General features: G+C 36.5%; 1 protein-coding gene across 6 annotated transcripts in view; it reads left to right on the forward strand.

Moving 5' to 3' along the window:
• Positions 1–27,538, forward strand: part of LOC123529462 (uncharacterized) — a 70,200-nt gene that overhangs the window by 29,275 nt on the left and 13,387 nt on the right. For 5 of the 6 annotated variants that reach the window (XM_045309797.2, XM_045309798.2, XM_045309800.2 and 2 more), the window contains exons 4-10: positions 11,621–11,796; positions 12,200–12,304; positions 17,222–17,257; positions 18,180–18,311; positions 20,511–21,747; positions 24,073–24,616; positions 25,787–26,030. In XM_045309797.2, the coding sequence (XP_045165732.2) occupies positions 11,621–11,796; positions 12,200–12,304; positions 17,222–17,257; positions 18,180–18,311; positions 20,511–21,747; positions 24,073–24,616; positions 25,787–26,030 (2,474 nt within the window). The remainder of the gene's footprint in view (positions 1–11,620; positions 11,797–12,199; positions 12,305–17,221; positions 17,258–18,179; positions 18,312–20,510; positions 21,748–24,072; positions 24,617–25,786; positions 26,031–27,538) is intronic. The other variant, XM_045309796.2, reaches the window with a different exon arrangement.

The raw sequence follows: 27,538 nt of genomic DNA on the forward strand, positions 1-27,538 counted from the left end.
GCAAGATGAACCTTGACATGAGTTGACCTTGATTTTGACCTAGTGACCTACTTTCACATTTCTGTAGCTACTGCCTTCAAATTTGGACCACATGCATAGTTTTGTGCACTGAAACAAACTTTGACCTTGTCATTGACCTAGTGACCTACTTTCCCATTCTTGAAGGTACAGGCTTCAAATTTGGACCACATGCATAGTTTCGTGTTCTGAAATGGAATTTGACCTTGATTTTGACCTACTGACCTACTTTCACATTTCTCAAGCTACAGCCTTCAAATTTGGACCACATGCATAGTTTTGTGTACCGAAACAAACTTTGACCTTTACATTGACCTAGTGACCTACTTTCACATTTTTGAAGGCACAGGCTTCAAATTTGGAACACATGCATAGTTCTGTGTTCCGAAATAAAATTTGACCTTGATTTTGACCTAGTGACCTACTTTCACATTTCTCGAGCTGCAGCCTTCAAATTTGGACCACTTGCATAGTTTTGTGTACCGAAATGAACTTTGACCTTAAGATTGACCTAATGACCTACTTTCACATTTCTGTAGCTACAGGCTTCAAATTTAGACCACATGCATAGGATTGTGTACCGAAACAAACTTTGACCTTGACATTGACCTAGTGACCTACTTCCACATTTTTGAAGGTACAGCTTTCGAATTTGGACCGCATGCACACTGTTGTGTACGGAAATGAAATTTGACCTTGAGCTAGTCAGTAAGTCTTGAAATTTGGAACACTCAAAAATGGCACATTGGTGGGCGCCATGATCACTCTGTGATCTCTTGTTCAATTAATCTTCATGAATTTTAGTCAGAATTATTACATTGATAAAATCTAGGCCCAGTTCGAAAATGGGTCATCTAGGGTCAAAAAGTAGGTCAAATCAAAGGAAAACCTTGTGTATGCGATAGAGGCTGTATTTTTCGATTGATCTTCCTGAAATTAAGTCAAAATGATAACATAAATAAAATTTAGGCCGAGTTTGAAAATGGGTCATCTGGGGTCAAAAAGTAGGTCACTAGGTCAAATCAAAGAAAAACCTTGTGTATGCGATAGAGGCTGTATATTTCAATTTATCTTCATGAAATTTGGTCAGAATGATTGCATAGATGAAATATATGTCAAGTGCAAATATGAGTCATCTGGTGTCAAAAAATAGGTCACTAGTTCAAATCAAAGGAAAACCTTGTGTATGCGATAGAGGCTGTATTTTACAGTTGATCTTCCTGAAATTAAGTCAGAATGATTGCCTTGATGAATTCTAGGTAGAATTTGAATATGGGTCTTCTGGGGTCAAAAAGTACGTCACTAGGTAAAATCAAAGAAAAACCTCATGTATGCAATAGAGGCTATATATTTTTCAACTGATCTTCATGAAATTTTGTCAGAATGATAGCCTTGATGAAATCTAGTTCAGGTTCGAATATGGGTCATCTGGGTTCAAAAACTAGGTCACTAGGTCAAATCAAGGAAAAACCTTGTGTATGCAAAAGGGGCTGCATTTTACACTGGATTTTCATAAAATTTGGTCAGAATGTTTGCATTGATAAAATCTAGGTCAAGTGCGAATATGGGTAGTCCTTGGTCAAAAACTAGGTCACTAGGTCAAATCAAAGAAACACCTTGTGTATGCGCTATAGGGTGTATTTTTCAATTGATCCTCATGAAATTTGGTCAGAATGATAGCCTTGATGAAATCAAGGTCAAGTTCATATATGGGTCATCTGGGATCAAAAACTAGGACACTAGGTCAAATAAAAAATACTAGTTTATACTTGAGATTTTTACTCCAATTTTAATGATAATTGGTCAGAATATTTTTTTCCATGAAATCACTAGGTCAGACATGTTAACACTGTTATGGTGTGTTTCTCAGGTGAGCGACCTAGGGCCATCTTGGCCCTCTTGTTTTTATACTTCTTGAGGTAACATGCGAAGAATTGTCGTGTTACTCAGGAAAACAAGACAGAATGTTAAAGTGAGAGGTATAATGCATAATGACTTATAAATCTTTATTTGTCTGGCATTTAATATTCAAAAATTGATTTACTTAAAATATTATAGTTTACTGTTTGCATATTTGAATGCTTAAGTTTTCATAATTGAAAAATACAATACCTGTACATTTTTTAGCCCACCATCATCAGATGGTGGGCTATTAAAATCACTCTGCGTCCATGGTCCGTCCTTCTGTCATTCCGTCCGTCTGTCCGTTAACAATTTCTCGTTATCGCATCTCCTCAGAAACTACTGGGGGGATTTTGACCAAACTTTGTCAGAATGATGTATTGGTACCCTAGTTGTGTCCCCCCTGAAAATCAGACTGGTTCAACAATTTATGAGTGAGTTATGGCCCTTTGTTTATTTCTATATTGTATATAGATTTATATAGGGAAAAACTTTGAAAACCTTCTTGTCCAAAACCACAGGGCCTAGGGCTTTGATATTTGGTATGAAGCATCATCTAGTGGTCCTCTACCAAGATGATTCAAATTTTTTCTCTGGGGTCAAATATGGCCCCGCCCTGGGGGTCACATGGTTTATATAGACTTATATAGGGAAAAACTTTGAAAAACCTCTTGTCCAAAACCACAGGGCCTAGGGCTTTGATATTTTGTATGTGACATCATCTAGTGGTCTTCGACTAAGATTGTTCAAATTATACCCCTAGGGTCAAATATGGCCCTGCCCAGGGGGTCATATGGTTTGCATAGACTTGTATAGGGAAAAAATTTGAAAATCTTCTTGTCCAAACCACAAAGCCTAGGGCTTTGATATTTGTAATGTAGCATCATCTAGTGGTTCTCTACCAAGTTTGTTCAAATTATCCCCCTAGGGTCAAATATGGCCCCGCCCCGGGGGTCACATGCTTCATATAGACTTATATAGGGAAAAGCTTTTAAAATCTTCTTGTCAATAACTACAACATTCAAACCTGGACCACAAGTATATTTTTGAGTGGCAGATGAACCTTGACATGAGTTGACCTTGATTTTGACCTAGTGACCTACTTTCACATTTCTGTAGCTACAGCCTTCAAATTTGGACCACATGCATAGTTTTGTGCACTGGAAAAAACTTTGACCTTGATATTGACCTAGTGACCTACTTTCACATTTTTCAAGGTACAGGCGTCAAATTTGGACCATATGCATAGTTCTGTGTTTCAAAATGAAATTTGACATTGATTTTGACCTAGTGACCTACTTTCACATTTCTCAAGCTACAGCCTTCAAATTTGGACCACCTGCATAGTTTTGTGTACCGAAAAAAACTTTGACCTTGACATTGACCTAGTGACCTACTTTCACATTTTTGAAGGTACAGGCTTTAAATTTGGACCACATGCATAGTTTTGTGTTCCGAAATGAAATTTGACCTTGATTTTGACCCAGTGACCTACTTTCACATTTCTCAAGCTACAGCCTTCAAATTTGGACCACATGCATAGTTTTGTGTACCGAAATGAACTTTGACCTTAAGATTGGCCCTAGTGACCTACTTTCACATTTCTGTAGCTACAGGCTTCAAATTTAGACCACATGCATAGGATTGTGTACCGAAACAAACTTTGACCTTGACATTGACCTAGTGACCTACTTTCACTTTTTGAAGGCACAGGCTTCAAATTTGCACCACTTGCATAGTTTTGTTTACCAAATTAAACTTTGACCTTGAAATTGATCTAGTGACCTACTTTCACATTTCTCAAGCTACAGCTTTCAAATTTGAACCACATGCACAGTGTTGTGTACGGAAATGAAATTTGACCTTGAGCTTGTCAATAAGTCTTGAAATTTGGAACACTCAAAAATGGCACATTGGTGGGCACCAAGATCACTTTGTGATCTCTTGTTGAAGGTACAGGCGTCAAATTTGGACCATATGCATAGTTCCGTGTTTCAAAATTAAATTTGACATTGATTTTGACCTAGTGACCTACTTACACATTTCTCAAGCTAAGCCTTCAGATTTGGACCACATGCATAGTTTTGTGTACTGAAAAAAACTTTGACCTTCACATTGACCTAGTGACCTACTTTCACATTTTTGAAGGTACAGGCTTCAAATTTGGACCACATGCATAGTTTTGTATTCAGAAATAAAATTTGGCCTTAATTTTGAACTAGTGACCTACTTTTACATTTCTCAAGCTACAGCCTTCAAATTTGGACCACTTGCATAGTTTTGTGTACTGAAATGAACTTTGACCTTTACATTGACCTAGTGACCTACTTTCACATTTTTAAGGTACAGGCTTCAAATTTGGACCACATGCATAGTTTTGTATTCCGAAATAAAATTTGACCTTGATTTTGACCTAGTGACCTAATTTTACATTCTTCAAGCTACAGCCTTCAAATTTGGACCACATGCGTAGTTTTGTGTACCGAAACAAACTTTGACCTTTACATTGACCTAGTGACCTACTTTCACATTTTTGAAGGTACAGGCTTCAAATTTGGACCACATGCATAGTTTTGTATTCCAAAATAAAATTTGACCTTGATTTTGACCTAGTGACCTACTTTTACATTTCTCAAGCTACAGCCTTCAAATTTAGACCACTTGCGTAGTTTTGTGTACTGAAATGAACTTTGACCTTAAGATTGACCTAGTGACCTACTTTCACATTTCTGTAGCTACAGGCTTCAAATTTAGACCATATGCATAGGATTGTGTACCGAAACAAACTTTGACCTAGTGACCTACTTTTACATTTCTCAAGCTACAGCTTTCGAATTTGGACCACATGCACAGTGTTGTGTATGGAAATAAAATTTGACCTTGAGCTAGTCAATAAGTCTAGAAATTTGGAACACTCAAAAATGGCACATTGGTGGGCGCCAAGATCACTCTGTGATCTCTTGTTTTTCAGGTAGATTTATGTTTTTGTCCAAGTTTAAATTATTTTTTATGAAAGCCAATTTAGGGGATTTTGAAAACTACACTACTGTGAAACATTAATATTTGTAGAGTGAAATGGTAGTGGCTAATTTTCGTGACTTTCATGATTTGACATTGCGTGATCTTGTCTTGCTTCAAAATTACAATAATGAATATCACTATATCTTTACAAAAGTGTTTTCTGTCGTATTTTGTTGGCTAAAATCCTGAAATTTCATGCCCACAAAACTGAATAATTTTACAGTATTTTCCATCAAGAAATTGCTGACATGAAGTCTAAACAGAAACTGACTGAGAAGCATTAGTTTGTTGCATTCTTTGCTTTGCACCTGATATGACAAAAATGAAATTCAAAATTTACAATTACTTTTTACCTTGAAATAACTCTTGCTTTATATCTAGAGGAAATATTGTTTACAAATTGCTACTTAGAATTGATAAATATGCTCCATAGATTAAGCCATTGACTTTTACATTAATCTCTGTGGCAACTTTGAAGGATATGTATTCAAAATAAGACAGAAAACACTTTGTAAAGATATAGTGATATTCATTATTGTAATTTTGAATCAGTTTTTATTTTTATGTGGAATTTTGTGATTTGTTTGAGACAGTTTGTTGAAGTTTATGTGGGTCACGCTTGTTGTAGAATGTAATATCTGTTTAAAGTTTGATAGCCATTCTTTATATTTATTGACATTAGTGTGGCTCCGCCACAAGCATGCTGACCCTATTAGCTCTTTAGGTATTTTGCAAAATTGACAAACCCAACAAAGACAAACATTCAACATGACAAGCCAGATTCAAAGAACACTGTCATCCATACATCACTCCGTAACTTTGGAATTATGGGTATGTGAAGCTGTGTACACGGTGGCTGAGCACATTAACATAGTAACACAAACCAGTGCTATAATAACAAAGAAGTATTAAACAGATTACAAAACATACATGAAGACGGAAAATAGTAGAGTGCCCCCTTTGATCGGTCAGAGGCAAAAACACCACTGGAGAGTTTAAACTAGTTTAATGGTGCAAAAAAAGTTAGTGAACTTGATTCGCCGACAAGGCTGTGTTCACCATAAGGCATACAGACACTAAATAGAAAAATGGCGCAAAAAAAAAATGGTAGTCGCATAATGGCGGATACAAATAGTCCTCAGTTTTTTTTGCTCTGTAGAGCTATTTTCCTTATTTTCTTTGCAATTTATTTGCTAAAATTACATGACAGATCTATGCTTGACATGTAGGTAGCATTTTCATAATGAAATAACGACATGACAGAATTTTTCATGAAAACTTAGATCATACACCACCACTATAATTTTGGGTCTCATTTTTTAGCTTATTTTGCAGTTTGTGTGTATGACTGAAAATATTTTTCTTGCATCGAACATGACCCCCACTTTTCTTTTGATTTTTATTTAGCACTGACAATATTCTTCAAGAAAATGTAAGTAACAGACACTTAAAATGGGTCCTGCTGTGTGCTGTGGTCATTGGAAATAGGTCAATTTTATATAGAATAAAGAAGAACAGCTATTTCGTGTGTTATAACTATAATGATTTAATGGATGACAGTATCAGGTGTCTAACTCTACTTATTTAAGCTCAACCTCTATTTCATGTGGGGAAGTTGTTGTTTTTTTTTTGCAAAGGAAAAGTTTTTACTGATTTACTGATGCAGAATCCAGGAAAACTAGCCATTATGTAATTTAAATTTTGTTGAAAATTTCATTTAACATATATAAAACAAACTATCGAACAAACCACCGCAAACACGTATAAGGTCATTTTTGGAGCATGTCTTATCATTAGAATACTTTGTTTACGAGTGCTTTTGATCAGTCATTTAAAAACAAACAATGGAGGCAATCAAAAATAGAGATTACTATCAGCAAAGTGCTGGTTATAATGTAAGTATTTGTGGCCACTTTGAGGCTGGACCAGTGTTTCCTTTTTTCAGACTCTATCCTTGAGATATCTAATCAGTTAAGTTCATCAAAGTTTGGAAGGTTTTAAAATACATTTACCTTTACTTATGTTGGAATTTAGTTTAGTTAAGAAATATTTAATTTACATTGTTTGGAGAAAATTCTCACAAATTAACTATGCTTTATAGCTGCCTCCTAGATTCTGAACCCGTACTTGTGCCTAGGTGAAGGCTTTTGAACCTGCAACCTCAGGATCAGGAGTTCAGTGCTGTATTCCTGAAGCGCAACTTTTCAACAGTATTACAGTCATGTGACAGTGGGTAATAACCTAACCAGTGTTTCTGGAATCTGTACCAGTACATACCTGTTCTCTGTATGTATGCTGTCCATGATAGTTTGATAGAAGACACTGTGTCTGAAATCTACTACTAGTATGAAGAAGTTAGCAGTTACCTAACTTCATACAAGTTGTAGATTTCAGACACAGTGTCTTTTTAGCTCACCTGAGCACAAAGTGCTCAAAGGTGAGCTTTAGTGATCGCCCTGTGTCCGTCGTCCGTCCGTCCGTCGTCAACAATTTGACTGTTAACACTCTTTGGCCCAATCTTAATGAAACTTGATGAATGTTATCCTCAATAAAATCTTGGCCGAGTTTGATATTGGGTCATCTGGGGTCAAAAACTAGGTCACCAGGTCAAATCAAAGGAAAAGCTTGTTAACACTCTAGAGGTCACAATTTTGGCCCAATCTTAATGAAACTTGGTCAGAATGTTACCCTTAATAAAATCTTGGACGAGTTTGATATTGGGTCATCTATGGTCAAAAACTAGGTCACAAGGTCAGATCAAAGGAAAAGCTTGTTAACACTCTAGAGGTCACATTTTTGACCCAGTCTTAATGAAATTTGGTCAGAATGTTACCCTTAATAAAATCTTGGATGAGTTCGATATTGGGTCATCTGGGGTCAAAAACTAGGTCACCAGATCAAATCAAAGGAAAAGCTTGTTAACACTCTAGAGGTCACAATTTTGGCCCGATCTTAATGAAACTTGATCAAAGTGTTATCCTCAATAAAGTCTTGGAAGAATTTAATATTGGGTCATCCGGGGTCAAAAACTAGGTCGCCAGGTCAAATAAAAGGAAAAGCTTGTTAACACTATAGAGGCCAAATTTATGACTATATCTTCATGAAACTTGGTCAGAATGTTAATATTGATGATCTTAAGGTCCAGTTTGAATCTGGGTCATGTAGGATCAAAAACTAGGTCACCCGGTCAAATCAAAGGAAAAGCTAGTTTACACTGTAGAGGCCACATTTATGACCATATCTTAATGAAACTTGGTCAAAATGTTAATCTTGATGATCTATAGCTCAAGTTCAAATCTGGGTTAGGTGGGGTCAGAAAACAGGTCACCAGGTCAAATCAAATGAAAAGCTTGTTAACACTCTAGAGGTCACAATTTTGGCCCAATCTTAATGAAACTTGATCAAAGTGTTATCCTCAATAAAGTCTTGGAAGAGTTCGATATTGGGTCATCTGGGGTCAAAAACTAGGTCGCCAGGTCAAATCAAAGGAAAAGCTTGTTAACACTATAGAGGCCAAAATTATGACCCTATCTTAACGAAACTTGGTCAAAATGTTAATCTTGATGATCTATAGCTCAAGTTCAAATCTGGGTTAGGTGGGGTCAGAAAACAGGTCACCAGGTCAAATCAAAGGAAAAGCTTGTTAACACTCTAGTGGCCATATTTATGACTGTATCTTCATGAAACTTAGTCAGAATGTTAATTTTCATGATCTGTAGGATAAGTTCGAATCTGGGTCATGTCGGGTCAAAAACTGGGTCCCCAGGTCAAATCAAAGGAAAAGCTAGTTAACACTTCAGAGGGCACATTTATGACTGTATCTTCATGAAACTTAGTCAGAATGTTAAATTGATGATTTTTAGGTCAAGTTCGAATCTGGGTCATGTCGGGTCAAAAACTAGGTCACGGGGTCAAATCAAAGGAAAAGCTAGTTAACACTTTAGAGACCACATTCATAACCCTATCTTAATAAAACTTGGTCAGACTGTTAATCTTGATGATCTATAGGTCAGTAGGTCAGGTGAGCGATACAGGGCCTTCATGGTCCTCTTGTTTATCACTACACAGAAATGTTCCCCATGATTAGACTATGTGTCATGCACATGACCCATAGGTGTCGGTCAAAGGTCAAGGTCACTATTGAAGGTCAAGTAAAATTGTTTCTGCTCAATAACTTTTATGTGCATTGATGGATTAAGTTAGTACTGCACAATGTTCCCCGTGTTGAGACAAAGGGTTGTGTACATGATATATAGGTCAAGATCACTATTGAAATTTAAGTAAAAATAGTTTTTGTTTCTTAGATCCTAAATGCCTTGAAGCATTTTTAGTCCTAGCACTGTTGACACTGCAATTCTCTGTCACTTGTTATTTCATGTTTTTTTCAGTAAGTTATTGAAATATAATAATGGATTTCAGTTATAAATTTAACTGTTTAAAACAGTGAAGATATCAATATGATCATTTAACTTCATGAAACTGTACTTTAACATGAATATGAACTATAAATAATCAAACACTCAGGTACTTCAGTACAAACAATGATGTACATATATACCATAAAGATCATAATAATATATACACCCATTATAATATTATTATATTTTTGTGCCCAACTTCCAAGAAGTGGAGGTTTATTGCTTCGCATCTTTCGGTCGGTATGTCGGTCAGTCGGTGTGTCTGTCTGTCAGTAGAGGGAATGGTTTCCACTTAATAACTTCAGAACCACTCCACCCAGGACCTTCAAACTTGGTAGCATGATTGGACTTACGAAGTAGATGACCCCTATTGTTTTTCAGGGTCAGAAGGTTAAAGATCAAGGTCAGGGTCACAACGAGTTTCCACCAATTAACTTGAGAATCACTTGACTTGATAGCTTGATTAGGATTATGAAATAGATGACTCCTATAGTTTTGGGGGTCAGTAAACCAAAGGTCAAGATCACAGGGGTCTGAACCATGAAAATGGTTCCTGCTCAATAACTTTAGAACCACTCAACCCAGAACCTTCAAACTTGATAGCTTAGTTTTGTATGGGGGTCAGTAGGTCAAAGATCAAGGAGACCTAAACATTGAAAATTATTTCTGCACAGTGACTTGAGAATCACTTGACCAAGAACCTTCAGACTTGATAGCATGATAGGGCTTTATGAAGTAGAAGACCCCAATTGCTTTTGGGGTTAGTAGGTCAAAGGTCAAGGTCATAGTGATCATGTTGAAAATGGGACAATTCATGGGGTGCATACATGTTTTACATACATCTCTTGTTTAAAATGGATTAGGATTCTATAAATTTCATAGATTTATTATCCCCCGCGGATGAAATCGGGAGCGGGTTATTGAAATGGCGTTGTCCGTCCGTCAGTCCGTCCGTCCGCAGCCATTTCTCAGTAACTACTTAGTAGAATTTCATGGAACTTGAAATAAACATGAACCAACATACTGCAATGATGCCCGTCAGTTTTTTTTTTGATTGGTCAATTTCCCTTAGAGTTATTGCCCTTGATTTAATGAAAAATGTCCATCCGCAGCCATTTCTCAGTAACTAGCAGGTAGAATTTCATCAACCTTGAAATGGACATGAACCAAGATACTGCAATGATGCCCTTCAAGTTGTTTTTTTTTCGATTGGTCAATTTCCCTTGGAGTTATTGCCCTTGATTTAATGAAAAATGCACAAAAATGTCCGTCTGCAGCCATTTCTCAGTACTTAGCAGGTAGAATTTCATCAAACTTGAAATAAACATGAGCCAACATACTGATATGATGCCCGTCAAGTTTTTTTTTTTTTGATTGGTCAATTTCCCTTAGAGTTATTGCCCTTGATTTAATGAAAAATAGACGTCTGCAGCCATTTCTCAGTAACAAGTTTGTAGAATTCCATGTAACTTGAAATAAATATGAATCAACATACTTTGATGATGCCCGTCATTTTCTTGTTTTATTGGTCAATTTTCCATACAGTTATTGCCCTTTAATTCTTTAAAAATCCACAGATTTGTACATAACAAACTAACCAACTGGAAGAATTTCATTAAACTTCTTTCATTCTTATCCTTGAACATTTATTATAAACATGTGAAGTTGTGTACCCACACCTGGTTGCCACCTTGCCTTGGTCACACCCCCTCCCCCTCCCCCTCCCAACCACCCCCCCCTCCCCAAAAAAAATCTTTTTTTTTTTTTCTTTTTTAATTTTCCATCAATATTTATAATCAACATATAAAGTTTTGTACTCTCTCTGCCTGCCCCCCCCCCACAACACACACACACACGCAAAAAAAAAAACATTTATTATCTGTTAATTTGATTTTGACTAATGAAATTATTTGCTTCTTTGTAGCATTCTTAACTTTTTGCTGGATATCTTTTTTTGCCGTTCCTCACCGCAGACCCTTCCGGCGGGGGATACCAATTCATCGAATTTGCTTGTTTAATTTTTGCAACATAAACTATGACATGATGTGTTGGGCAGATAGAATGGGTAGGCATTGGTTCGAATCATTGAAAAGACATAATATAAAAAGAACACTTGTTTTAGATGAAAATATCTGTCACTGGTAAATGCCAGACTTCACATGTTCATTTGTGACTGTGCCATTCGTGAGAAAATACTGCTTCTGGTGTTCACTGGGTGACTTGCTCTGAAACAAACAAATAAGCTTTATTTATTTTTTCAGGTCATCTGAGCCAGTGTCAGTGTCCCAGTTGTGCTGGTACCTCAGAGTCAAGAGTATGTTACAGTTGTGGAACAAGGCCGGGCTCAAGTCCAAAGAAGACAACAAGTCCTGGGGTGTCACTATTTATAGATTCCCAGGAACCTCTGCCAGAGGATTATGGGAATTTTCTTCTTAAGGTATCGTGTAAAAATGTGAATATTCATGAACATTCTTAGTCGTAAATACATGCAGACTGACTGGTATATACTAGACCCAAATTTCATGTTTAGAAACATGACCAATTACTACTTACACATTATTAACAGTTAATAGTACAATGCATTAGGTTTGAAATAGTACACACTTAATGCATGTATAGCTAACACGGAATAATTGTGACCTGCCAATAAAACACTAGAATTTTTTTTAGCTCAAGATGTGCTGTTGTGATCACCCTGTGTCTGTCATCTGTGTTAGTGCATGATGTGTCCATAGCTAGTTTAGTTTTCAAAACATGGTATACTGTGGAATATTTGACAAGGAGACACTGAGTCTCATAATTATGTTGTCTTTTCAATGAAATATTGTATTATGTTACAGAACCCTCACCTGGCAGTTTGGGATGGTAGAAATACACATGTGGTAGAGATTGACAAAGGTCAGGCCAAGGAGTTTGGCTTCTCTTTTAAAGTCAAAATAGGAAAGGTTTGTATTTTATTGAACACTTTACATTCATGAGGTTTGTGGGGAGGGTACTCTTAACAGAGTGGTTAAGGTAATTGAACTAGAATGGTTTGCCCTTCACATCAGTCAGATTCAGTCATTTTCCTTCATGAGGAAGCTATTCAGCTGGCTTGTGGATGATCTCTAACTTATAGGTGATCACTGATACATGAATGATCAGTCGCCAAGGGGTGATTGATGGCTTATAAGTGATTGCTTACTTATGGGTGGTTGCAGGCTTGTGATTGATTGCTGGCTTATAAGTGATTGCTGGCTTGTGGGTGATTGCTGGCTTATGAGTGATTGCTGGCTTGTTGGTGATTGCTGGCTTATAAGTGATTGCTGGCTTGTGGGTGATTGATGGCTTATAAGTGATTGCTGGCTTGTGGGTGATTGATGGCTTATAAGTGATTGCTTGCCTGTGGGTGGTTGCAGGCTTGTGAGTGATTGCTGGCTTGTGGGTGATTGCTGGCTTATAAATGATTGCTGGCTTGTGGGTGATTGCTGGCTTATAAGTGATTGCTGGCTTGTTGGTGATTGCTAGCTTATGGTCACTGATTTGTAGGTGATTTTGTGGAAGAACACTGGCTTGTGGGTGATCTTGTGGGAGAATACTGGCTTGCAAGTGATCACTGGCTTGTAAGTGATCTTGTGGGAGAATACTGGCTTGTGGGTGATCACTGGCTTGTGGGTGATCATGTGGGAGAACACTGGCTTGTAGGTGATCACTGGCTTGTAGGTGATCACTAGCTTGTTGATGATCACTGGCTTTAAGTAGTTGATCATTGAACCAATTTATAATGTGACTAGAGAGGCTCTTACATCAGGAAAGCTGGAAAGCCACCAAAGGACTTTAGATGTAGACATTTCTGTCTTCAAAAACAACAAAATAGAAATTCAAAAACAGAATCGGTAAAAAATGGACTCTAGGAGCTTTGTTTTCTTTACAGCAATACTTTAAAACCACTTTTAAACTTCAAGAGAGTAAGTCATTTTTATAAAGTTTATCCTTTTTCATTTTATCCTGTTTCAAAAAATAGCAGAATTATTTTTGTTATGATATGAATCAGTTATATAAGTAATTTGATCTGGTTTTCATTACCATAAACAACACTAGAAATTAGGATTGTTTACTCTAAACTAGGTACACAGTTTGAATTATTTACTCCGAGGTTCGTAGCTAAAAGCACGTTTTGTCCAAAATGTAATTTTGTAAACAAGGTTTTTTCAATTACTAGCATTCATTTTTCATTCTGTTGTTTGCTAAATTCTTTTGAAAGGTTAAGTCTAATATTTAGAATTGAAAGCATTTAAAGGATAGAGAACATTTTTCTAAAGATTAAAGGCAGATTGTAATGCTATGCTGATCTTCGGAAGTATCCTTCACCGGGCACATAGTGGGTATCTTTCGCTTTTAAACCTTTTTTTAATTAGGCTTAAGAAACTTTATTTATTTAAACTTTTGAACTTTAAAGATATGCCTGTAACACAATTGCTCTTTGTTGATATTCTTACTTAACAGACATACATTTTCTGCCAAGAAATACTTTCGTTATACTGTTGGTAGTATTTAAAGCTACTCTCCCGCAGTTTGGGTGAAATTTTTCAACTTGTTCATTTTATTCAAAATAAGAATATGTAGCAAAAATCTTATGTCAATAAGTTTGTACCACTAGTTACTTTCAGAAATGTGTACATTAGTCCTTTTAACCTTTTGAACCTTGAAGATATGCCTTTAAGTTGATATTTTTGCTAACATACATTTTCTTCCAAGAAATACTTTAGCTATGCTGTTGGTTGTTTTTAATTATAAACAAAATACAAAGAAAAATGATGTAATGAATACTATTTTTAGCTCACCTGAGCATGAAGGGCTCAAGGTGAGCTTTTGTGATCACCCTGTGTCCGTCGACCGTCGGCATCCGTCGTCGTTAACAATTTGACTGTTAACACTCTAGAGGTCACAATTTAGGCGCAATCTTAATGAAACTTGGTCAGAATATTACCCTCAATAAAATCTTGGATGAGTTTGATATTGGGTAATCTGGGTCAAAAACTAGGTCACCAGGTCAAATCAAAGGAAAAGCTTGTTAACACTCTAGAGGTCACAATTTTGGCCCAATCTAAATGAAACTTGGTCAGAATGTTACTCTCAATAAAATCTTGAACGAGTTTGATATTGGGTCATCTGGGGTCAAAAACTAGGTCACCAGGTCAAATCAAAGGAAAAGCTTGTTAACACTCTAGAGGTCACAATTTTGGCCCAATCTTAATGAAACTTGGTCAGAGTGTTACCCTTAAAAAATTCTTGGACAAGTTCGATATTGGGTTATCTGGGGTCAAAAACTAGGTCACCAGGTCAAATCAAAGGAAAAGCTTGTTAACACTGTAGAGGCCACATTTATGACTGTATCTTCATGAAAAATGGTCAGAATGTTAATCTTGATGATTTTAAGGTCCAGTTTGAATCTGGGTCATGTAGGATAAAAACCTAGGTCACCAGGTGAAATCAAAGGAAAAGCTAGTTTACACTGTAGAGGCCACATTTATGACCATATCTTAATGAAACTTGGTCAGAATGTTAATCTTGATGAACTATCGATCAAATTCAAATCTGGGTCAGGTGGGGTCAAAAACTAGGTCACTAGGTCAAATCAAAGGAAAAGCTTGTTGACACTCAGAGGCCACATTTATGACTGTATCTTCATGAAACTTAGTCAGAATGTTAATCTTGATGATCTTTAGGTCAGGTTCGAATCTGGGTCATGTGGGGTCAAAAACTAGATCACTGGGTCAAATCAAAGGAAAAGCTAGTTAACACTCCAGAGGCCACATTTATGACCATATCTTAATGAAACTTGGTCAGAATGTTAATCTTGATGATCTTTAAGTCAGTAGGTCAGGTGAGCGATACAGGGCCTTCATGGCCCTCTTGTTATATTTATTATTTCCAAAACCGTCTTCTCACCCATATTTCTTGCAGAGGGATTGGAGGGGGTCTAAGGAACTCAGTTCTAAACAGGAGTTTAAAGTTTAAGAATTTAAAGAAAAGGGCACACTTGTTAAATATAGACTGTTTCAGTCATGTAGATAAGTACGCAGAAGACAAGTTCATCTATTCTGAAGTATTGTAATATGTTAAATTTACAGTTTCCTGTTTACACTTTGAACTACTTCCTTATTTAGCTGTTGAGTTTATCATATAGGCTGGCTTCATAATGGGGTGTGTACTTCACTATAATATACTATTAATTAGAGGTTTTTTTCCCCAGAGTTACGAAAAACTAAAAATTTCTTTGAAAATGTGTCAGAAAAGTTTGATAAGTGTAGTTTTACTCAGAAATCCTATTTAAGGTTACCTTGAATTAGCAGTAATATTATAACGTTATTAATCCACTGATTTCACATTGGCCGTGTTATTTGTCCGAGGATGGTCGTATTGGCCCAAGGCTATGAGCCAATACTTTTGTAAGAGGATGTTGACCTTAGCCTGCTGGCGACAAGTGATTCTACTTTTGCGACCAGTGCAGACCAAGATCAGCCTGCACATCCGTGCAGTCTGATCATGGTCTGCACTGTTCGCTATTCAGTCAGTTAATTTTCAGTAAATACCCCTTTGATTAATAAATGATATTGCCAAAATTGAATGATGGACCAGTCCATTTTAGAAATATAGCAGGGTAAGGGTTAAGATATATTATCTGATTGAAATGGGAAAATTATTTCGTAATGAAGAGGTCATTTTTGTTATTACAAGATGCTTTCTCATTATTACAAGGTCCTTAAATGTTATTATGAGATAGTTGCTTGTTTTTCAAGATCTTTTACACTTTACTAAATGTTTTTGTGTTACTTGATATTAGAACTTTTAGGGTTACATGTTATTAAATATTTTTGGGTAAGATAGTACATTAAGTTTTTGTTAACATGATTCTTTCCAGAAGAGTATCTTTTGGGGTTACATAATTCTTAAAATTTCCTGAGTATTTCTAAACGCTTTTGGATTACATACTACTTAATGTTTTGAGGCCACATGATACAGACATTTAAGGGTTATAGGATACTAAATGTTTTAAGGGTCAATTGATACTGATACTAAATGTCATATGATACTATAGGTTTCTAGTTACATTAAACAAGTAACCTGAGATAACTTTCTCATGATAAAGAAACACTGTATTTAGTTGTTTTAAACTAGAAAAAAATTTGTAAAAACAAGAAAAGATCTCATAATTACAAGATTTTTTGCACAATTATGAGATCTTTTCTAAAAAAGATTGAATATTATGTATTCCAAACAGATATGATGCAAAAAAAAGGTTGCTAAGTGATTTGTAAAAGTGATAATTACGATGAAATGTTCTTTTTGACCAGTAATTGTGAAATTTTCAACTTGGATAATTTTTTTAACAGAAAATATTTCCCTAGTATCACAGTTTGCCTTTTAGATAAATGATGTTTTTGTAATGAAAATATTAATCACTCTGTTTTAAGTCAAACTTACCCAGGACTGCATTTTTCTGCCAAAAAAGTGGCATATATGACAGAGTTACGAAATTAAAAAAAAAATGTCTTTAGAAATGGGTGTTTGAAAGTTTTCTTTTATTTGCAACATAGATAGGTTTAAGGTTGCAAAATAGTGAGGTATGATTTGAAGCTCTTCCCATTTAGAACTTACTTTAGGAAAATAAATGGGGCTTAAGACCACTACAGCAAGGGGAAATCCCCAACCCAAATGGCCCTTAATGAAACCCTTGTTTAAACATATCAAAAGGGAATCTATAGGACAAAACACCACTATGTAACTGAAGATTGGGTAAAAAGTACATGTTATACATGATTGTGTTCAGTTTTTGGGCAGTCAGTATCATTACAGTGTCAAAGAAACTTTATTTCTAGGAATATGGACATGCTGAGGGATTTCTGAACAAAAAGGTATTTTATTCATAAATTCTACAGACAATTTTCCAGTATAGTGACTTTCCAGCATAGTGACTTACTAGCATAATGACTTTCCAGCATAGTGACTTTGCAAATACCAAGAAGTTCTTCTTTTCTTTAATCTTTTTTCTTTTCTTCAAGAAAACATTTAAACACTGCTTGCTTAACATTCTTCTGAAAGAATTTTGATTGTCAGAATCATCGTGTGGCATGCAGTTTTATCTGTAATCTTTGAATCGTGGATGCCTCATTCTAAACTATGACTTTTTTTATCAAAGACATAAAGTTTGCGTATTATTTTAATTTTCATATAGTACATGCTTGTTGCATACTGACTATCAGTTGTATTATAGCCTATCAAGGAGCCTATCTTTTTGTAGTCCATAGTTCTGGCGGCGGGACAAAAATATATATACACCTACCATATTTATGCCTTACAGTTTGTTTCTGTAAAACTTGAAGAAGCATAATACTGCATGAATACAAACTCTATAGGCTCTGTACCAGTAGAGACAGGAGCCCCTAAACCTTAGCCTGCTGGCTGCAAGTGATTCTGCCTTTGCGACCAGTGCAGACCAAGATCATGGTCTGCACTGTTTGCTAAGATATTTTTGGTAAGCACCCCTTTTAACAGTAAATGGTACTGTCCAAATTGTAAGATGGACAAGTTCATTATAATAGAAATTTAGCAGGGTAAGGGTTAAATAGTGTAGATGTGGCTCTAAACCCAACTTCTTTACATGAAATGGAACTACCTAAAAACTACCATTTTGCTTCAGGTTTCTGTATTCAATAATTTATTCTCATCTTTTGAAAAATCAGTGAGATCAGTTTCTGTATTTTAGTAAACAGTTTGTACTTAACTGACAGAACTAGCGAAATAATTGTGGAAATTTTCTTTATCTTGTATTTTCAGAATCAGGACACTAGTGTTGAAGTTTATACTTTGGTAAAGTCTGTTGACAAGGGTGGTCCTGCAATGGGGAAATTACATTTGGGAGACTGGATAAGATCAGTCAATGGTACACCAATTCAGAAAGCACAAGAGGTGAGACAGTGTTTTTCTTAGTTTTCTTGTATTGAATTCAAAGTTCTATAGGGCTTTTGATTTAATGTTAAAAACATATAAAGGAGCTATTCAAACGAATCGTTACAGAAAATACTATTTTTGTCAATTTTACGCATGAATGTACACAGAATCATAAAGGGAGATAATCTTAATATAATTTGATGATATTTTTAGCTCACCTGTCACAAAGTGACAAGGTGAGCTTTTGTGATCGCGCGGTGTCCGTCGTGCGTTCCTGCGTGCGTCCGTCCGTCCGTAAACTTTTGCTTGTGACCACTCTAGAGGTCACATTTTTCATGGGATCTTTATGAAAGTTGGTCAGAATGTTCATCTTGATGATATCTAGGTCAAGTTCGAAACTGGGTCACATGCCTTCAAAAACAGGTCAGTAGGTCTAAAAATAGAAAAACCTTGTGACCTCTCTTAAGGCCACATTTTTCATGGGATCTGTATGAAAGTTGGTCAGAATGTTCATCTTGATGATATCTAGGTCAAGTTCGAAACTGGGTCACATGCGGTCAAAAACTAGGTCAGTAGGTCTAAAAATAGAAAAACCTTGTAACCTCTCTAGAGGCCATATATTTCATGAGATCTTCATGAAAATTGGTCAGAATGTTCACCTTGATGATATCTAGGTCAGGTTCGAAAGTGGGTCACATGCTGTCAAAAACTAGGTCAGTAGGTCAAATAATAGAAAAACCTTATGACCTCTCTAGAGGCCATATTTTTCATGGGATCTATATGAAAGTTGGTCTGAATGTTCATCTTGATGATATCTAGGTCAAGTTCGAAACTGGGTCACGTGCCGTCAAAAACTAGGTCAGTAGGTCAAATAATAGAAAAACGTTGTGACCTCTCTCAAGGCCATATTTTTCATGGGATCTGTATGAAAGTTGGTCTGAATGTTCATCTTGATGATATCTAGGTCAAGTTCGAAACAGGGTCATGTGCAGTGAAAAACTAGGTCAGTAGGTCTAAAAATAGAAAAACCTTGTGACCTCTCTAGAGGCCATACTTGTGAATGGATCTCCCTAGAAATTGGTCAGAATGTTCACCTTGATGATATCTAGGTCAAGTTTGAAACTGGGTCACGTGCCATCAAAAACTAGGTCAGTAGGTCAAATAATAGAAAAACGTTGTGACCTCTCTCAAGGCAATATTTTTCATGGGATCTGTATGAAAGTTGGTCTGAATGTTCATCTTGATGATATCTAGGTCAAGTTTGAAACTTGGTCAACTGCGGTCAAAAACTAGGTCAGTAGGTCTAAAATTATTAAAATCTTTTTACCTCTCTAGAGGCCATATTTTTCAATGGATCTTCATGAAAATTGATCTGAATGTTCACCTTGATGATATCTAGGTCAATTTCGAAACTGGGTCATGTGCGGTCAAAAACTAGGCCAGTAGGTATAAAAATAGAAAAACCTTGTGACCTCTCTGGAGGCCATATTTTTCATGAGATCTTCATGAAATTAGTGAGAATGTTCACCTTGATGATATCTAGGTAAAGTTCAAAACAGGGTCACATACCTTTGAAAACTAGGTCAATAGGTCAAATAATAAAAAAACCTTGTGACCTCTCTAGAGACTATATTTTTCAATGGATCTTCATGAAAATTGGTCAGAATTTTTATCTTGATTATATCTAGGTCAAGTTTAAAACTGGGTCACATGAGCTCAAAAACTAGGTCACTATGTCAAATAATAGAAAAAACGACGTCATACTCAAAACTGGATCATGTGGGAAGAGGTGAGCGATTCAGGACCATCATGGTCCTCTTGTTCTAGAAAGTCAATCAGTATTCAAAAATTTGGCATTACATGAGAAAACAATTACTGAAAACAGGATTTAACAAGAAAAAAATATATGTATATTTTATGTTCATAACAAAAATATGTGACAGCAACATTATAAACAAAGGCAATATGATACTTCTAAGGTAAATTGCCTGTTGGTGTTCGGATAAGCTACTAATGTTCCTGGATTCTAAAATCTTGATACTAAGGTCTAAAAGTATTTGATGTTGTCCACTCCTCATGTCTTAACAAATCCTGGCAGTGTATTTCAAAAGTATACCACACATCATTTGTTCTTATTTTACCATTTTGCTGATGGGATTGTATTGATTAAATTCAATAATAAGACTTTTAAAAAAATTTAAAAAATACATTTTTTAGGCATTTGGACTTATAACCAGCGGCAGTGGAAGCAGCACGATGCGTCTTGTTATTCAGAGACCAGTCGGGTTCTCCCAACACCCGAATAGCGTTAGCTCAGATAAATCAGAAACGTACTTGCAGGTTGCAAGATCGCCATCTCCATCACAAAACACTCCGTCTCCAGAAAGAAAGGAGCAGGATCCTTTAATTCCGGGAATAATTGAACCGAAGAAAGATCCGGTAAAAATGGTTCGGCAACAGAATATTTACTTTTCTGACATGTCACTTAGCAACAGTGAAACTGATTCTGGTATTGCCCCATTTCCCAGAACTGTGAAATTTCCAAAAGTACGGATATTTGTTTGTGGGAGTGAGGCGGAAAAGTATGTTGATTTATTGTTGAAAGAATCAGAAGTGGAAACAATTTTTCAAAACATTGGATATACTCATGTAGAATTTTCTATGGCAACAAATTGTTTTGGAAATGTAGTGACATCAAAAATTTGCTCAGACTTGTATGACGCCAGCAATCGATTAAATTCATACTTGTCTAATGTAAACCAGTCAGATCTAAGGGGAGGTGGCGATGTGAACTGTAAACAATGTGGAAATGATTTCAGCTGTGATATGTCGTCCAGTGCTATAGGTACAATAGTTAATGTTGATCTGTTTGTTGTCCCTGATGATAAATTGTTTTATTGTTGTTGTCCATACTTGTTTACAAAATCCAGTCTGTTTATACTGACGTTTGATGGTGATAAAATGTTACGCGCAGCTCCCCAGGAATTTTCACGTTTATGGAGTTTATCACACACAATACGCAGTTTTGCTGGTGAAGAGTGTCATATCATGTCGTGCGGGTTGTTGGAAAGTGGCGCTGAGGCGAATAACATGCTGGATGAAGTGAGAGCACTTTTTTATACACCGTTTAATACTCGTCTTCAGAATTACAATGTTTCTGGACCAGAACTTTTAAACCTGCAGTCCAGTCAATCGGCCAGTAACATTACTCATTTGAGTCACACGCATCAGAGTCTGCTGTGGAAGACTGTTACAGACACTATTCAGCGCCAGCATGTGTTACAACCGTCTCTGTTAGTCGTAGACTATCTACACGTTCTTCGTGACAAGGAAATGCTACTCACGGAGGAGCAGTTCATGAGCGTTATCAAATCTAGGCTGCCTGATTATAAGCTAGATGTCCACCAGATGATCTTGACATATTTGAATACATTTGGAGAAATCATGTTGGGAAGTTAGTATTATTTTCAAACTAATTTTGGCTTATTTTATCAACTTCATTAAAAACTTGACAAGTGAATAACCTGCTACCAGCAGACCATCAGCTAAATTTCTTGTCTGGTACATTTCTTAAAAAGGTTTTTCTTTCATGAAGAAAATAAAACATTTTTCACACATCTTTGTTACAAAGGGAAGGTTAATATTTATAGAAGAGGCTATGGGGAAAAAAAGGTGAATATTTTGTTGTTAATTTGGATGATGTTTTTAGCTCACCTGTCACAAAGTGACAAGGTGAGCTTTTGTGATCGCGCGGTGTCCGTCTGTGCGTGCGTCCATAAACTTTTGCTTTTGACCACTCTAGAGGTCACATTTTTCATGGGATCTTGATGAAAGTTGTTCAGAATGTTCATCTTGATGATATCTAGGTCAAGTTCGAAACTGGGTCACGTGCCGTCAGAAACTAGGTCAGTAGGTCTAAAAATAGAAAAACCTTGTGACCTCTCTAGAGGCCATATATTTCACAAGATCTTCATGAAAATTGGTCAGAATGTTCACCTTGATGTTATCTAGGTCAGGTTCGAAACTGGGTCACGTGCCATCAAAAACTAGGTCAGTAGGTCTAAAAATAGAAAAACCTTGTGACCTCTCTAGAGGCCATATATTTCACAAGATCTTCATGAAAATTGGCCAGAACGTTCACCTTGATGATATCTAGGTCAAGTTTGAAACTGGGTCACGTGCCATTTCAAACTAGGTCAGTAGGTCAAATAATAGAAAAACCTTGTGACCTCTCTAAAGGCCATATTTTTCATGGGATCTGTATGAAAGTCGGTCTGAATGTTCATCTTGATGATATCTAGGTCAGTTTCGAAACTAGGTCACGTGCGGTCAAAAACTAGGTCAGTAGGTCTAAAAATAGAAAAACCTTGTGACCTCTCTAGAGGCCATATATTTCATGAGATATTCATGAAAATTGGTCAGAATGTTCACCTTGATGATATCTAGGTCAAGTTCGAAAGTGGGTCACGTGCCATCAAAAACTAGGTCAGTAGGTCAAATAATAGAAAAACATTGTGACGGTCTAAAAATAGAAAAACCTTGTGACCTCTCTAGAGGCCATATATTTCATGAGATATTCATGAAAATTGGTCAGAATGTTCACCTTGATGATATCTAGGTCAAGTTCGAAAGTGGGTCACGTGCCATCAAAAACTAGGTCAGTAGGTCAAATAATAGAAAAACCTTCTGACCTCTCTAGAGGCCATATTTTTTATGGGATCTGTATGAAAGTTGGTCTGAATGTTCATCTTGATGATATCTAGGTCAAGTTCGAAAATGGGTCACGTGCCTTCAAAAACTAGGTCAGTAGGTCAAATAATAGAAAAACCTTGTGACCTCTCTAAAGGCCATATTTTTCATGGGATCTGTATGAAAGTTGGTCTGAATGTTCATCTTGATGATATCTAGGTCAAGTTCGAAACAGGGTCATGTGTGGTCAAAAACTAGGTCAGTAGGTCTAAAAATAGAAAAACCTTGTGATCTCTCTAGAGTCCATACTTATGAATGGATCTCTATCAAAATTGGTCAGAATGTTCACCTTGATGATATCTAGGCCAAATTTGAAACTGGGTCATGTGCCTTCAAAAACTAGGTCAGTAGGTTAAATAATAGAAAAACCTTGTGACCTCTCTAGAGGCCATACTTTTCATGGGATCTGTATGAAAGTTGGTCTGAATGTTCATCTTGATGATATCTAGGTCAAGTTTGAAACTGGGTCAACTGCGTTCAAAAACTAGGTCAGTTGGTCTAAAATTATTAAAATCTTTTGACCTCTCTAGAGGCCATATTTTTCAATGGATCTTCATGAAAATTGATCTGAATGTTCACCTTGATGATATCTAGGTCAAGTTCGAAACTGGGTCACGTGTGGTCAAAAACTAGGCCAGTAGGTATAAAAATAGAAAAACCTTGTGACCTCTCTAGAGGCCATATTTTTCATGAGATCTTCATGAAAATTAGTGAGAATGTTCGCCTTTGATATCTAGGTAAAGTTCAAAAGAGGGTCACGTACCTTCGAAAACTAGGTCAATAGGTCAAATAATAGAAAAACCTTACAACCTCTCTAGAGACAATATTTTTCAATGGATCTTCATGAAAATTGGTCAGAATTTTTACTCTAAATAATATCTAGGTCAAGTTCAAAACTGGGTCACATGAACTCAAAAACTAGGTCACTATGTCAAATAATAGAAAAAACGACGTCATACTCAAAACTGGGTGATGTGGGAAGAGGTGAGCGATTCAGGACCATCATGGTCCTCTTGTTTGTCTATTTCAGAGGCCACGCCTTATTTCTCTCAAGGTGTGCACTCTATAGAAAGTCGTGTGATTCTGAATCCAAAGTTTCTACTAGGCAGTCTGAACTATGTATTATCTGTGATATATGAGGACAAACAAACATGGAGCCGTACACTTTGCACCGGCTTCCTCCGGAAATCCGATCTTGCTCATTTGACCGGATTCTCAGATGTTATGTGCAGAAATGTCATAGACTTTTGGGAATGTAATGGACTCATATTCCGTAAGCCACAGTCATCCGAAATGGGAGAGACGGAGTTTTTTATCCCGTATTTTTCTCAAGTGCCAAGCAGTAATGAAATACCTTTAGCTGGGAGAAAAGATCTAGAGCTATATCTGCAGTTTACAGAGCATGAATCCAGTCAAAGTTTTTACCAGGTCGTGTTTACCCTGGCTGCGCACTCAGACAATATTGACAGTCTTACAGTTCCGGGAACCAATTGTGCTGTCTTCACATACAAAGGGTTCCTTGTGACAGCTTTCCATCAGAAAATTGAGGACAGAATCAAGTTTATTTTATGCAGGTATGTGTACTGTAGCGTGAGTAAGATCACTCCTGTTAATAAACTGATAATAAGTATTTAAACAAAATATTTTGTGGTTGAATGGAAGCATTTGCAATTTTGGATGGAAAGTACAGTATTGTGTAAAAATGTAAATAAGTCTTTCCTAGTCAAAGTCAGTGCTTGAAAGTTAACATTATGTCTGGCTCTCGAAGGCAGCTCTGTCGAACAAAAACATGTTTACCTGTGAGTGGTACACGTTCAAAGATGTCATTAGAAAAAAAAATGATGAGTTATTGTCATCACTTGATCGGCGTCTGCGTTGCCTGGTTTTATGTTTAGGTCAGCTTTTCTCCTAAACTATCAAAGGTATTGCTTTGAAACTTGCAACACTTGTTCACCATCAGTAGCTGACCCTGTACAGCAAGAAGCGTAACTCTGTCCTGCTTTTTGCAAGAACTATGGCCCCTTTTGGACTTAGAAAATATCAGATTTCTTTGTTAAGTTTTATGTTTAGGTAAACTTTTCTCCTAAACTATCAAAGCTATTGTTTTGAAACTTGCAGCAATTGTTCATCATCATAAGCTTACCCTGTACAGCAAGAAACATAACTCCATCCTGCTTTTTGCAAGAATTATGGCCCCTTTTGGACTTAGAAAATCGGATTTCTTGGTTAAGTTTTGTGTTTAGGTCAGCTTTTCTCCTAAACTATCGAAGCTGTTGCTTTAAAACTTGCAGCACTTGTTCACCATCATAAGCTGACCCTGTACAGCAAGAAATATAACTCTGTCCTGCTTTTTGCAAGGATTATGGCCCCTTTTGGACTTAGAAAATTTGATTTATTGGTTAAGTTTTATGTTTTAGGTGAACTTTTCTCCTAAACTATCAAAGCTATTGCTTTGAAACTTGCAACAGTTGTTTACCATCATAAGTTGACTCTGTACAGCAAGAAACATAACTCCATCCTGCTTTTTGCAAGAATTATGGCCCTTTTTGGACTTAGAAAAGGGGTAGGACAATATTTTTATTATACAGAGACAAAAATATCAGATGAGCGTCTGCACCCACAAGGCGGTGCTTTTGTTTTAAAACTGTAATTGATGATTATACTTTACATTTCAGAAGCAGACGGAATTAGTTTGTATGCAAATGTATTTTATTTGAAAGCATGTATGATTTTTTGTTTTGCAGAGAGGATAAGAGCTTAGGGACAAAGCCGGCAGAATTATTCAGCTGGTTATATGGGACATGTCACCGATATCTAGAGACTCCATTTACCTTGTGTTCTCTATGCCCCCTGGGCGAGGCCTGCCACAGGAGTCCTGCTGTGGGTACTCATTTGATTGACCTGAGAGACTCCAAACCTCAGTATTGTGGGAGTGACAGAATAGATACTCTGAATCCTATCAGAATCTGGAGACAGAAAGATACAGAGGTCAGTAAAAAGTAATATTTAGAAAATGTGTTTAATTTAAATAATGCAAGATTTACAGGGCACATCCTGTAGTTAAAAAAAGGATAAAATTTGGTTGTATCATTCTTCAAGATACAAAGTATATGGAGGCTAAATTGGAGTCAAGCACATTGGGTCATTTGTCTATAGGTCTGTCATAACTGTTTTGCAGCAGGTTTTTCTACAAGGTCAAAGGTCATACTGTGGGGTCAGAGATCATGCAGCTTTACCTTTTTTTTAGTTATCCATATTTTCTGAACTACTTGGAAGGATTTTTACAATACTAGCATCATTGTTTACCTCATCAAGATGATGTGCATAGTGCATTTCTTGAGTCACTAGGTCCAATGTCATAGGTTCAAATTGCTGTTTGTCAAACTGTGTGATCGATTTCCAAATAATTACTCATAAATGTTTACCATCAAACAGAAATTCACATATGACCCAAGTCATTAGGTTCAGTGTCAAGGTCACATTGTGTTAAAAGGTCAAGTAGCTTAAATTCATGTCCCCTCTGTGTCTTCTAAACAACGAATAATTTTAATAACACTAGCAACAATTGTTAGCTCACCTGTCACATAGTGACAAGGTGAGCTTTTGTGATCACGCAGCGTCCGTCATCCGTCCGTCCGTCCGTAAACTTTTGCTTGTGACCACTCTAGAGGTCACATTTTTAGTGGGATCTTTATGAAAGTTGGTCAGAATGTTCATCTTGATGATATCTAGGTCAAGTTCGAAACCGGGTCACGTGCCGTCAAAAACTAGGTCAGTAGGTCTAAAAATAGAAAAACCTTGTGACCTCTCTAGAGGCCATATATTTCACAAGATCTTCATGAAAATTGGTCAGAATGTTCATCTTGATGATATCTAGGTCAAGTTCAAAACTTGGTCACGTGCCGTCAAAAACTAGGTCAGTAGGTCTAAAAATAGAAAAACCTTGTGACCTCTCTAGAGGCCATATATTTCACAAGATCTTCATGAAAATTGGTCAGAACGTTCACCTTGATGATATCTAGGTCAGGTTCGAAACTGGGTCACGTGCCGTCAAAAACTAGGTCAGTAGGTCAAATAATAGAAAAATCTTGTGACCTCTCTAAAGGCCATATTTTTCATGGGATCTATATGAAAGTTGGTCTGAATGTTCATCTTGATGATATCTAGGTCAAGTTTAAAACTGGGTCACGTGCGGTCAAAAACTAGGTCAGTAGGTCTAAAAATAGAAAAACCTTGTGACCTCTCTAGAGGCCATATATTTCATGAGATCTTCATGAAAATTGGTCAGAATGTTCACCTTGATGATATCTAGATTAAGTTCGAAAGTGGGTCACGTGCCATCAAAAACTAGGTCAGTAGGTCAAATAATAGAAAAACCTTGTGACCTCTCTAGAGGCTATATTTTTCATGGGATCTTCATGAAAATTGGTTAGAATGTTCACCTTGATGATATCTAGATTAAGTTCGAAAGTGGGTCACATGCCATCAAAAACCAG

The sequence above is a fragment of the Mercenaria mercenaria genome, chromosome 13 (assembly GCF_021730395.1).
Source record: "Mercenaria mercenaria strain notata chromosome 13, MADL_Memer_1, whole genome shotgun sequence".
Lineage (NCBI taxonomy): Eukaryota > Metazoa > Mollusca > Bivalvia > Venerida > Veneridae > Mercenaria > Mercenaria mercenaria.